This window comes from Lissotriton helveticus, chromosome 1_1, assembly GCF_964261635.1.
Source record: "Lissotriton helveticus chromosome 1_1, aLisHel1.1, whole genome shotgun sequence".
NCBI lineage: Eukaryota > Metazoa > Chordata > Amphibia > Caudata > Salamandridae > Lissotriton > Lissotriton helveticus.
This window is the reverse complement of record NC_136057.1, coordinates 423,752,480-423,766,457: the sequence shown is the minus strand read 5'-3', so window position 1 is coordinate 423,766,457 and position 13,978 is coordinate 423,752,480. Positions and strand designations below refer to the sequence as shown.

The 13,978-nt window shown below is 44.0% G+C and overlaps 1 protein-coding gene across 2 annotated transcripts in view; it reads right to left on the bottom strand.

Moving 5' to 3' along the window:
- LOC144810497 (uncharacterized) overlaps positions 1 to 13,978 on the bottom strand; it is a 544,676-nt gene that overhangs the window by 185,916 nt on the left and 344,782 nt on the right. For both annotated transcript variants that reach the window (XM_078673788.1, XM_078673789.1), the window contains exon 5: positions 6,818 to 6,895. In XM_078673788.1, the coding sequence (XP_078529914.1) occupies positions 6,819 to 6,895 (77 nt within the window). In that variant the 3' untranslated portion in view covers position 6,818. The remainder of the gene's footprint in view (positions 1 to 6,817; positions 6,896 to 13,978) is intronic.

The following is a 13,978-nucleotide window of genomic DNA, read 5'->3' as shown; positions in this document are numbered from 1 at the left end:
TTGGTTAAGAAATAATTCATCTAGATTTAGGGCACTATGTTCAGTAACCTCCTGTTCATTTAACTTATTTTTATTCAGGTCTCGAGTTCTCACAGGCGTATGCATCCTTTTGAAGTGCTTGCCCAGAAATTCCTTTATTGATTTTGACACTAGCCTTTCACAATGGAATGAGATTTGTCGGTTACATTTTTCTTCATTGCGTCGCTCTTTGAAGCCCTCTTTGCATTCTTCTAAGGGCCATCCATACTCTCTGCTAAGGTCCCATTTTCGACTGTAGAATCATTGATCAGTGTTGGGTGGTCTTTACGTCCTTTACTTGTTTTGGGCTTCCTCAGGGCCATCTTTCGAGGTCCCCTTCTGTGTCCCGTATAATTGTAGTTAGTTGGGGTGAGGGTGTAAGGCAGTTTAAGTCGAGGATATGAGTATTCAGCTCCCTTACCACCAATAAGTTACTCCACTATTTTGTTTCCACCACCCTTGCCACTTTCAGACTAATACCTGGCGTAACTAATGGTTGATGGATTTTAGATATAAATAGTAACCTGTCGTGCAAAATCTAAAGCACTTACTTCTGCTGTGGGATAGCTGGCTGACCTGGAACGCTGGAGGCACTTCGAGCCTCAGAGCTGTTTCTTATCCTTCAGAATTTCACCTTTTTTGCATCTTTTCACCCTTTTACGGACTTCCAGGGTGCCAGGATGTCACCAACACTAGGCCTCCTATCTGCAACAGTGCCTTACGTGTGGGTTGGTCCCTTACTGAGGCTGCTAGGCTTGGGCTGCTGATAAAAGATTCTGGCGATAGGCTTTGCCACTGGCGCGGGGGAAGAGAGGGGGGCTAGTTCTACCTTGAACCGGGGACTTTTAGCCCCTACACCTCCCTGGTTTTGTAGGCCGCCTTCCGTTTACCCCCTGCGGGCCCCCAAACGGCTCCCTGCGAAACACCAGCCGATCCCCCGCGTTGTTGTAAGAGGTCACTTGGTAAATTTTCCACTTCCGCGCTAGCTGCACTCGCGGAGTTGAGCCGGAGCAGCCTTTCGGCAGTTCGGTATCCCTCATCATGTTTCAGGAAGTGAGAGTATGACGTGGACACAAGAGCGCAGTATGGGAATCTGACAATCGACGCATTGCACGGCAGTCCACACAGCAGAGGAAAGAAAAAAGGAAAGAAAGAATGAATGAAGATGAAAAGAAGGAAGTAAAAAGGGTTCACAGTATAAAATATTGGATACAAAAACTCAAATTACACCCAGCCTTTGTTTAAATAAACTGTTAGAAGACTGCTACAAATGAATAACAACAATGTGTGGGTTTCTTTCCGGGCAAAGTTTCTCAAACATTCTCAAATCTATTGGGATTTACCAACTCCAGGAACACAATATGGTATGCTGTGCAATAGTAGCAATCCACTTCAAAAGGAATTTACAACAGCAATGCAAGGACACAGAAACTAAAAAGGCTGGAATGTGCCCTGTGCTGACTTCAGATGCATCCTACTATCACATCGGGCAAAACTGGCACTAAAGGGAACTTCTTGTATGTGGATATACACATTGCGAAAGAGCACAATGTAGTCACTCAAAGTGAACTTAACCAGAGGCTTAAGTAGGCTAAACCATTGCCCCGTATGGTATACTGTAGTGGGCAGAAGCAAAATGAGAATGCCAACAGACCAATGGGTGAAGAGAGGAGGCTGAAACCCCCTTCAAGTATATTACACATTATTTTGGCAAAATCAAAAGGACTTGGCTAACTCCAGATTTAACAAATAAAATACTATACTTTGGCAATTTTCTCCATTTACTCTAGGGGAAACCAATAACCCTGGGTTCCCTTACAATCCCCAACATGTGGGAAACCAGCATTGGTAAGGCCAATAGGTCTTGCCTTTTTAATGTATTACTGAGATTTTATTTTTTTAACTAATGCAACACAGAAACAGCCCCAACAAACAATACAATGGGCACAGATGCGTCATCACACAACTGTATGGCTTGTTTATTTATGAACTTCAAAAATTATTACATCAGCAAAAATGACAGCCTTGCAAATTGTAGTATAATTTTTTTAAGGAATCATCCACAAAATAATTAGAAAATATAGAGCAGAGAAACTGGACTTTATATCACAGTTTCCCTCTAGATCACACACTGTCATAAAGTGAACTGTGATTATTTCCGTGAGTATCACTTCTGGTATCTTATAGAAAGGGGCACTCAAGAAAAAGGAAACACACACAAGTATAGAGAGGTATAATCAAACCGGATATTTAAATTCTTTTTCCGTGAAAAATGCATTAACTGGAACACTAAAGCTAAGTGCACACACTTGCAAACACTTCTCGTCAAAAGCCCTAACATCCAGTTTCGAAAATACATCCCTCTCTTAAGATACCTCAAACATTTTCGTGCATATCGGATGTCAATTGGCACAACCAAACTACTTCCCTGCAAAAAACAATTTTGATACATTTTGATAATTTCTTAGGTCAGTAAGAGCCACGATAGAGCTCAAATTGTAAAGCAATTGTCCCCATCCTACCCTGGGAGAAAGCAAAAAAACTAGGACAGAAAAACAGTGCTATTATGATGCACTTGTAATGTTTTCAGAATATCCTTTCACTCAGCCGTGTAATTGGCTTGCAATGTGGGAGCAGCCAGCCAAGAAGCGATTTTATGTCTGTTGACAAAGGCTGCATGGAACCATTTGCTTGCTTCCCACAGATGGCTGGTACAGTGTCTCATCTGAAACAAGCTGATTGTCTCCAATGGGGGTGCCTGCCCCTGCAGTGTTATTCCTCTCCTGGTAGGTACCAAGAAAATACTTTAATTCCCATCACCCTGTTTTACCTTAGACTGCTGCCACTACACTGTCAAGTCTTTTTAAATAAAGTTGAATTAGTATAATGCCAATTTACAATACAAGTTTGAAAATGGAGGCGAGTCAATCAAGTGAATCGACTGCCATTACGGAAAGTCATTTAACATACAATTTCTGCGCATCAGGAGAAATTGTAGTCAAACACAGGACTATCAGTTGGAGGCTGCCATACTCTCGAGTAATTTGGAGAAACATCAGTAACCCAAACAATGTCAAAACATGTATGAAACGGGCCTGCAACAATCACCGCGAGGGCCTCCTTGAAATTAAAGAAAAAGTCCCCGACAATACACTGACCTGTGTGACCACTTTTACACCACGTTCACAAATGATAAAAAAAGCAGTGAACAAGCACTGGGGAATATTTAACACAGGGGACCTGGATATACAGAGACCTAGGTTTGCTTTCTAGAAGACAAACAACCTAAAGGATTTGCTAATACCTACTAGACCCAACACCAGACTGGTCGCCACGCAGAGACGCTTATGATCTCCCTCCAGTTACAGGGTACTACCCCTGCGGATCTTGCGCGGTTTGCCTCCAAACAAGACCAACAAAAGAGATTAAACTCACTGACCACTTCTTATGGAGAATGACGAGGCACACTAATTGTAATGGACCGATACAAAAGGGGATGATGGACGGAGTGTTTGAGCAAATCCAACACTCACCCCCAGTCAACTGATCTGGGTTTAATCCATCACCATTCTTTAGCTCACTCGGCCACCCCAGTTCAAACATGGTCATATGCAAATCAGTCTGACCCTGTGCCTCATGGGAACAGTCCAGCCCGAACTGCCAAGCCATGTCTTCCCTGGGCCGGAAACAAGCATCCTGGGACCGGTTTCGGATTCATAATCCTCATCAGCCAGGCTATCTTGAATCCAGTGGCCAAGTGAGCAAGGGACTCACGTCTGAGCATACCCTGCCACACTTAGGGCGAACAAAGCGATACAAAAGGGGATGATGGACGGAGTGTTTGAGAAAATCAAACACTCACCCCAAGTCAACTGATCTGGGTTTAATCCATCACCATTCTTTAGCTCACTCGGCCGCCCCAGTTCAAACATGGCCATATGCAAATCAGTCTGACCCTGTGCCTCATGGGAACAGTCCAGCCCGAACTGCCAAGCCATGTCTTCCCTGGGCCAGAAACAAGCATCCTGGGACCGGTTTCGGATTCATAATCCTCATCAGCCAGGCTATCTTGAATCCAGTGGCCAAGTGAGCAAGGGACTCACGTCTGAGCATACCCTGCCACACTTAGGGCGAACAAGGCGATACAAAAGGGGATGATGGACGGACTGGGTGTGAGTGTTTGATTGATTCAGATGCTCCGTCCATCACTACCCCCTTTTGTACCGCTTTTGGCTGCCATAAGTGTGGCAGGGTATGCTCAGACGTGAGTCCCTTGCTCACTTTGCCACTGGATTCAAGCAAGCCGGGCTGAAGACGGCTGGAATGCCAGAAACCGGTCCTCGGAAGCTTGTTTCCGGTCCAGGGAAGACATGGCTTGGCAGTTCGGGCGGGACTGTTCCCATGAGGCACAGGGTCAGACTGATTTGCATATAGCCATGTCTGAACTGGGGTGGCAGAGTGGGCTAAAGAACGGTGATGGATTAAACCCAGATCTTTTGACTGGGTGTGAGTGTTTGATTGATTCAGATGCTCCGTCCATCACTACCCCCTTTTGTAACACTAATTGTAATACCAGCCGCTGTATCTATCTATTGACATGCCCATGTAACAAACACTATGTTGGGATGACCATGAGAACAGCCAAAACAAGAATAACGGAACACAAGAGCAATATCCGTTGCCTCAAAACTAACACCAGACTCTACACACACCACTTGGAGAACACACATCCACCAGAAAGTTTAAAATGGGTAATTCTAGAAGCACACCCAAACATCACACAGGTAGCCTTGTTTAGGCTAGAACAAAGGTGGGTGCATCGTCTTAACACAGCACATTGTGGCCTCAACAACAACATTCCCTGGGTTTCCCTGAACAAATAATGTTGATACCCATTTTTTGTACAAGGCTGGGTCATGATAAGGGGATTATCGCTACGAAACACTGAATTTGCCAATTGCTGATTATGTCCCTTGAAACACCCCCGTCTTTTACTTTACAATAAGACTAATTGCCTAAAATAACAATATGAACAGCACCCGCTGCTATATTGCATAAGGCCAAACGCTAGGACATCAAAGACTTTTGAGTACGCAATAGAATTGCTCCTCAACCTCGGAAGCATCCTCCAATACAATGTGAACCCTTATATTGCTCTACACGATATGGCAATTACTACATGAACCACAACAAACGACATGAATTAAGTTTGTCCACAACCACTGCTTTTACCTTGTGACAAACCTGAAGATAAGCAAGCCTGACTACACAAAGTGTTTTAACTACATGACCTCTGTTCAATATGAACGCTATCACCACATCAAATGAGTATTTTTACTTCTTAATAATTGCCCTTGGTAGGATATTTTGGAAGTGTAGGATTACAGGATTAAACAAATACATGAAACTTAGGTCATTTCCTCTACTCCCACTGCAGTCCAAGATGGCTGATATTACCACGGGACACATGACCATTTCATTTTACTTAGGCAGGGTCCCTCACAGAATAAAGCAGCAGCATTAGAGGACACCCTCACCTATTTTAGAACACTTTAACACACATCTACACGTAACTAGGCTCCACACACCCACAGGCACCCTTACGGCAAGGAACAGAAGATCTCCGAAAAAGAGCCCCTTTAAGGGTGCCCTTGGGGCATTGCAGCACCTGCCCGACGAGGAGCAGGCACAAATGATGAAGCATGACACCTAGCTTGCTGGGTGTGTGAGAACCCTAGTTCTGAAAGGAGGATTCCCCCTCCTTCACTTCCTGTAATTTGCTTGTCAGACTTAACTAAGTATGACTTTTTTGGTGTGATTAATCACTACACCAAGGAACTTCGTACTCCTTACTTTGTTAAGTATTTAACAAGATCATTAACAAAGAGGAGGTATTAATGGAGGTGCCCTTGACGAGCATTAATGTGTCACCAGCCTCCAGGGACGTATTGTTTGATTAAGACAGAGCCGGCTAATTCTTGGTGCACTACTGCACTCCACTGGTGGGCTTGTGTGCTGGACTCAACATCAAAGGCCTGGGAGTTTCCACCAGCTGACAGGCCTAGAGCGGCACAGTACCATAACACTCTGTGCAAAGGGCTGTTTATTGGGCGTCGGGGGCAGTGGTGGGCAACAGGGAGAATACTGGGGGAGGCTGACGAGGGGGGTTTGAGGAAGGGCATTTATTTCAGTGGGGAATTAGAACTCAAGGAATACAGGAAAAAAACATGCTGAAGAAAATGAAAAAAGTAGTTCCCCAAAGGCGAGCAGTTGAAGTATAGAAGCCAGCTAATTAGAGAGAAAGTAAAGAGGCCATGTAGCAGAGAAGGGACAAACACAAATGGACAAGCTGAAACAAGGAAAGCCATCGAGTAAGAAGCAAGCGAGAATGACAATAAAGCCAGCTAGTGGTAAGTGATGGGTAGGCTGTAGGCCCAGGTTAGCTCTTGGTAAGCCCACAATGTGTGTATTTGCAACAAGACAGAGTGGCTGCCTGGTAGGCTCAAGCTACAAAGGATGCAAAATGTTGGCTGCATAGCTTTTGTGACGAAAAGTTCTGAAGGATTAAGGGCAAAGTGCCTCAAAACACCAAAAAATGGCTCAGGTCTGAGAGGTTGGGAGAAGACTTTGCAGCTACGGATAGATAATAAGAAAAATATTATGTATAACCCGAGAAGCAACAAGTTTGACATTACCATTAACATCATTTTCAGAAGCTCGCTAGCTGGACAACGAGATATATTTAGGTTGTTGAAAACTGGAATGAACAGTAAAAAGTCAGATGTGAAAACCATGTTACCTTAAATATATGACTGGTCTACTCTTCTTTTCTTTAGCGGCAAGTGTGCTTCCACATTTTCATTCCTGCTCTCGAGACCTATAAAATATCAAACGAATGCCAATGTAGATAATGATCCTTACCAAGTACTTGCCAAATTAACTAAGATTCAACAGAGAAAGATAAATGTAACATTTCAATCTCACGCCTATAGTTTCAAAGTTCGTCCTCCTCAAAACTTAAAAGCGCATCTTTTTTTATTTCAAAGTATTTATTAAGAGATTTTATATTTACAGTACAGTAGTAGTGCATGAGGGTGGTTCGCAGACGCCTTTGGGTTACATAAGGCATGATGGCTAGCATGGCTGTTCGCCCTCTCCAATGTTAGCCAAACTGGTTTGTATTCCTGATCTGGGACGAGCCAGTGGGCTCCTTGTTTGGCCAAGCATGCAGTTTGGAATATTTTGAAATTTATGATGTTTAGCCCTCATAGACCTTTGTTCAGCCTTAGTTTCTGCAGGCTTAACCTGGGTCTCTTTCCTTTCCATATAAATTTGTTGATCATAGTGTCTAGCTGTTTGTGGAAATCATCCATCAGTGATAGTGGTAGCATACCTATCATGTGGTTAATCATGGGTGTTGCATATTACTTAAGAAATGGAAATATCAACGTGTGTCACATACTTCATATCTAGCATGCACTTACTGTATAAAACGATTTAGTGAATACAACAATTTGTAAAAATATTTATGTCAAAAGAGCAATAGAGAGTCTTACAAAATCTCAGACAATAAGAATCGTGCATGTTCAATTCTGTTCTGCACTAGGAGCTCAAGACTACAAGACCAACTCTTGAAAGGTGTTTCCTCAATAATGCGTGGGATACATTTGATTGGGTCCCATCTAGTGCTTTCATCTCGTCATCATGGCCCTGTCGCGGTACACTATCAAATATCAGCAGGTAACAGATAGGAGACTGTAACCACCATAAAGGCGCATCTTGGTATATTCAAACATATTGCCTTCTGCTTACCTCCTTATTTCCACTTTGCAATGATGCATACAACTGGGATGAGAGAATACAACCTGTTGTCGGAATCCCTGCCACCCAAATGATTTTTTTTTTTAATTCATGGAGTTCCAAATATTACTTCAGGGTTAGGGGGTCTGCACAAGCCAGATTGATGCTAAAAGTCACTGTGCAAGGACAAGGTGTTCTACTGAAGCTCCGTTCTCATCATTCATAGACCTCCTTTAGTACCACTCCTACACCACCTTTAAGTAAATGAAGTAGAATCTGAATATTTACTAAACGCCTCAAGTCATTGACAAAACAATGAAGTCCAAGGAGGAAACACATCCTAGCACACAAAAAACACAACTAATGAGCCCACCAAAATTAAGAAATGGAGAAGTAAATAACCAGATGAATGAAAACCCAACACTTCGCCATAGCCAAACCAAGCCATTGCTAAAATTGCACCACCTAGGATATGAACAAGGGATCAACCGTTATTGAAATACCGAATTATATAAAAGGGTAAGTAAGCAGACATGGATACAGATAACGCTGGGAAAAATATTCCTTTATCACATGAATTCGTTTTTAAAACACCTCTTGTTTAGGCTGATTAATGTTTTGGGTAGGATGCCTTCTTGTAAGATTGCTATTGAGGAGACAAAATAAGGTATTTACTGTTCAGGGAATTACAACCGACCTTTTTCTCCCATTCAACCAGTGTTGACAAATTCACATCTGATCTAAGAAGATTGCTAATGTTATTTAGATGGGCACAATTACCCATTCTATAGTCTACTGGCAAGTGTAGAAAGCGTATTAAAGGCCAAAAAAGAGGTAGATTAAGCCTCAATGGATGAGGTGGTTGAGCATATTTTGTTTTTTTGTAACCCTCAAAAGGGATAGATTGACAAGTCTATTTTATCATTTATATGTAAAGGTAAATATAAAACCACTGCACAGAGTCGATAAGGATGTTACCTTGAATTTTGTAAATATTTTTGCTGATTAAGAGGTTGCATTTTTTATGATTATCTATATTTCTAACAACTCAAAAAGCCTTATTTCTACGATGGACAAACACAGGTCGGTTGGTCTGTGAAGAACCTTCTCATGAACAAAGTTTGATCAGTCCAAAGGCGCACACTGTGCTACTGTGTCACCCACATCTTTATTAATTTAATTTGGTTTCTCCCTGAAGCTAGATACCCTCATTTCTTCCATGGCGGCAGCTTAAGGTTGCGGTCTGAATGAGACAGCCAACATCTTTTACAAAACCACCAAGAAAGATCACACTGCAGCACCAGCATGCCAAACTTCAACTTTATGGATAATGGAAACTCTTGACAGCATTTGACGTGGCCATTCATAAATCTACAATGAACATACTGGTAGGTCACATTAGATTTGCAGGTCAAACATCTAAATAGGTTGCCACTAACAGAAGTAGCTCTCTGTCACGAATCTGTAAGGATTCCTTACCCTTTTGTCAATGGCATCAAGAGGACGCCTTACCCATCAACAGTGACGTCCATAGCTAAATATGCATAGCTGAGAAAATTAAGACAGGTTCTATCCAGAATAAAATACTACGACAGCTGATGAAGAAAATGACTTAATTGCCAGGATCCCTGTATCTGCTCTGCCCAGCAAAGGGTGTTCTATACTCTACTGCCACGCTCAAAGCAGTATGAGATTATTAGCTACAAGGTAGGAATCATCTTGACGATCTGATGTGGGAATCATCTTGACGATCTGCTAAATCAGTGATGCATTAGTTGTAAGGCAGTTTATCCTAGCTGAAAAATGAATCACCTTAGGAGGATAACACAATAAAACTGGGCATAATATTTGTCAGAATACAAATAAAGAAAGTCTAGTTCAAGCTGCACTCCCATGCTTACAAGGCACTACGCATCAAACTCAACAAACAAGTGAATTTCCACCAATCTGCTCAGGAACTCCCGTTAAAGAGCCCTCTTCCTAGCAGCTACCCAGCACATCCACAGTGCCAACAGGGGAGGCCGCTCCTTATCCCACCTGGCAGCAAAGACCTGGAACACCCTCCCCTTGCATCTCAGAGCATCACTATCGCTAATGTACTCATCATGGTTAAACAGACAACCATGGTAGCCTATTTAAAGCATCCACCCAGTAAATTTGGTTTTCAACAAAGAAAGCAAACTAAATAGAGTAGACAGACCTTCTACTTTAAAATTCATGGGCAAATGAGGTAAACCTTCCCCTTCCACAGTTTTCAATGGCTTGTTAATATGACAATCGCTAATTCTGAGAAGTAGGCCCAACAACCACATACTGGCCACAGGTCTTTCCTCTTGTACCAATCCAGTAGTTTCTGAGAACTGTGTCAGTGCTAGGCCCCTAACTTGGCAAGGCACTTCTTAAGGTCTTTGCCAATCCCAGGGGCTCACGTTAGGTGCAATACCCCATTCTCAACTGGAAACAGTCCAGAGGATTGAGAAGTCGAATTGACATGTACCAATCCATTCATGCCTCCTGGAACTGAAGTGGAATATGAAGCAAGATCTACTGTTTCAGGATCACATTCCCTGGGAAGAAAGAAAGGTTGATTGAAACCTTATCAAAAACAGTAATGGGTATTAGTAACAGTTTATTGTTTACCTTGATTCTGGACTTAAAGGGGTCTAGCATGCACATTTATATCGGATGTATGAAGTGCAGTGTCTTCGAGTGCTCTCTGTATGGGCCATGTCCTATGGTCACGCACTGCATCCAGTCCCTGTGTACTAAACATCTTGAGTGTAGAAGCGTACATCTGCATGCAGCTCTCACAAGGCACAGAGAATGGCCTTAAGCCACTCCCTCCACCTCAGTCCCAATGCCCCTAGGGCCCACTGTTCACAGGACCTCAAGAGAGGATCATGAACACGTGGCATTGCGATCATCTATGCACGTCACACCGGCCCCTGAAAGAACTGTACATGCCTCTGTTCATGTGCACTGAGCTCTGGGCACCTGTGGAAACACCATGCACCCAGCCACCATGCTGCCAAGCCTCCTGCACATGTCCTTCAGCAATACACCGCATGCTCTATGGGCTCAACCAACATTTAATTTATTTATATTTACTTATTTATTTGATAAAATACACTGCTACCATAAATGATTTTTATGGCGCTAAGAGGAGCAAAACAGGTTTGACATAAAAGAAAAATGGACATAGAAAGCTGCGAGTGAACAAAAACCGGAACAACAGTCTTGCAGAATAAGAGGTGGCTTTCCATGTTTTGTATTCTTTGAGCTATCCAGTTCCAGAGTCTAAGAGTCAGGTGGCTAAAAAGAGAGCACCCACAGATGTTTTATTTGTATATTTGGGGTATTTCTAAAATAGGACGAGAAGTAGACTGCAAAGCGTGCAGATGGGCATGATTGAATATTAGCCTAGAAAGCCCAGATTTTTCATTGGTCTTAGAATTTGCCTGAGAGCTCTAAAAGTATCATTCTCACCAGGCCTCCCTCATTCAGAATGGTTTTGACTTCATGTAGAGCAACAACCAAGGAGGATTCAGTGACATGACAATGGTGGAACCCTGTTGACCTGAGGTAGAGAAACTTGTGCTGTTCCCAGTAAATGACAGCCCGTTTAGCTATCACTTTCCAGCAATTTGTCAAGGATATAGACCTATAATGGTCTATACTTGTGAGCGAAGAGTAGGTGACACGATGATGATTTTTTATTTGTGGACAATCGTTTTGGAGTTAAGGATGAGATTGACAATCTTTTTTACTCCGCTTTCATCATGTGGATAACATTCAGGTTAGTCATTGGGCATGGAATCCCTAACGGAGTAGCAGATCCTTTCAACCTTTCCCTGAAAGAACGTTGCCAGATCATTCAATAACATCTTGGAACTTGGAATAGTATTAGCTGTACAGCCCAGGTTATAGAAAGAGTGAAGGCTTCAAACAGGTATCAAGACCGTAGTTTGTCAGGTTTCGTTTTCCAAAAACGACAGGTGATGGACACAATGCAGAACAATGTCATACATTCAACCCAGTACAGAGTTCTGGGCCTCAATCCGTTGTTTTTTTTCTCACCATGCCATTCCAGTTTGAACCCAGCCATATGCAAATCAGTCTTGACCATGTGCCCCATGGGAACAGTTCAGCCCAAACTGCCAAGCCAGGTCCTCGCTGGACTGGAAACAAGCATCCAAGGACCGGTTTCGGGCTTTCAGCCCTCATCAGCCTGGATAGCTCGATTCAAGTGGCATGGAGAGCACGGGACTCACGTCTGAGCATACCCGTTCCACTCGGGGTGACAATTGCAAAACCAACAGGTGATGGATAGAATGCAGAACAATGTCGTACATTCACCCCAGTACAGAGATCTGGGCCTCAATCCGTAGTTTTTTTTCTCACCATGCCATTCCAGTTTGAACCCAGCCAAATGCAAATCAGTCTTGACCCTGTGCCCCATGGGAATAGTCCAGCCCGAACTGCCAAGCCAGGTCATCCCTGGACAGGAAACAAGCATCCAAGAACCGGTTCCACTCGGGGTGAGGGCAGGGTATGCTCAGACGTGAGTCCCTTGCTCACTTTGCCACTGGATTCAAGCAAGCCTGGCTGAAGACGGCTGAAATGCCAGAACCCGGTCCTAGGAAGCTTGTTTCCGGCCTAGGGAAGGTATGGCTTGGCAGTTCGAGCTGGACTGTTCCATGAGGCACAGGGTCAGACTGATTTGCATATGGCCATATCTGAACTGGGGTGGCAGAGTGGGCTAAAGAACGGTGATGGATTAAACCCAGATCTTTTGACTGGGTATGATTGTTTGATTGGTTCAGATGCTCCGTCCATCACCACCCCCTTTTGTACCGCTTTGTTCGCTATAAGTTTGCAGGGTAGGCTCAGACGTGAGTCCCTTGCTCACTTTGCCACTGGATTCAAGCAAGCCTGGCTGAAGACGCCTGAAATGCCAGAAACCGGTCCTAGGAAGCATGTTTCCGGTCCAGGGAAGGCATGGCTTGGCAGTTCGGGCTGGACTGTTCCCATGAGGCACAGGGTCAGACTGATTTGCATATGGCCATGTCTGAACTGGGGTGGCAGAGGGGGCTAAAAAACGGTGATGGATTAAACCAGATCTTTTGACTGGGTGTGAGTGTTTGATTGGTTCAGATGCTCCGTCCATCACCACCCCCTTTTGTACCGCTTTGTTCGCCATAAGCTGGCAGGGTATGCTTGGCAGTTCGAGCTGGACTGTTCCATGAGGCACAGGGTCAGACTGATTTGCATATGGCCATGTCTGAACTGGGGTGGCAGAGTGGGATAAAGAACGGTGATGGATTAAAACCAGATCTTTTGACTGGGTGTGAGTGTTTCATTGGTTCAGATGCTCCGTCCATCACCACCCCCTTTTGTACCGCTTTGTTCGCCATAAATTGGCAGGGTATGCTCAGACGTGAGTCCCTTGCTCACTTTGCCACTGGATTCAAGCAAACCTGGCTGAAGACTGCTGAAATGCCAGAAACCGGTCCTAGGAAGCTTGTTTCCGGTCCAGGGAAGGCATGGCTTGGCAGTTCGGGCTGGACTGTTCCCATGAGGCACAGGGTCAGACTGATTTGCATATGGCCATGTCTGAACTGGGGTGGTGTGGAGTGCAAAAAAACGATGGATTTAGGCCCAGATCTCTGTACAGGGGTGAATGTATGACATTGTTCTGCATTCTGTCCATCAACTGTTGTTTTGCATTTGTCACCCCGAGTGGGATGGGTATGCTCAGACGCGAGTCCCATGCTCTCCACACCACTGGAGTCAAGCTATCCTGGCTGAAGACGGCTGATAGCTAGAAACCGGTCTTAGGATGCTTGATTCCGGTCCTGGAAAGGCATGGCTTGGAAGTTCGGGCTGGACTGTTCCCATGAGGCACAGGGTCAAGGCTGATTTGCATATGGCCATGTCTGAACTGGGGTGGTGTGGAGTGCAAAAAAACGATGGATTTAGGCCCAGATCTCTGTACTGGAGTGAATGTATGACATTGTTCTGCATTCTGTCCATCAACTGTTGTTTTGCATCAGACTGTTCCGTGAGGCACAGGGTCAGACTGATTTGCATATGGCCATGTCTGAGCTGGGGTGGCAGAGTGGGCTAAAGAACAGTGATGGATTAAACCCAGATCTTTTGA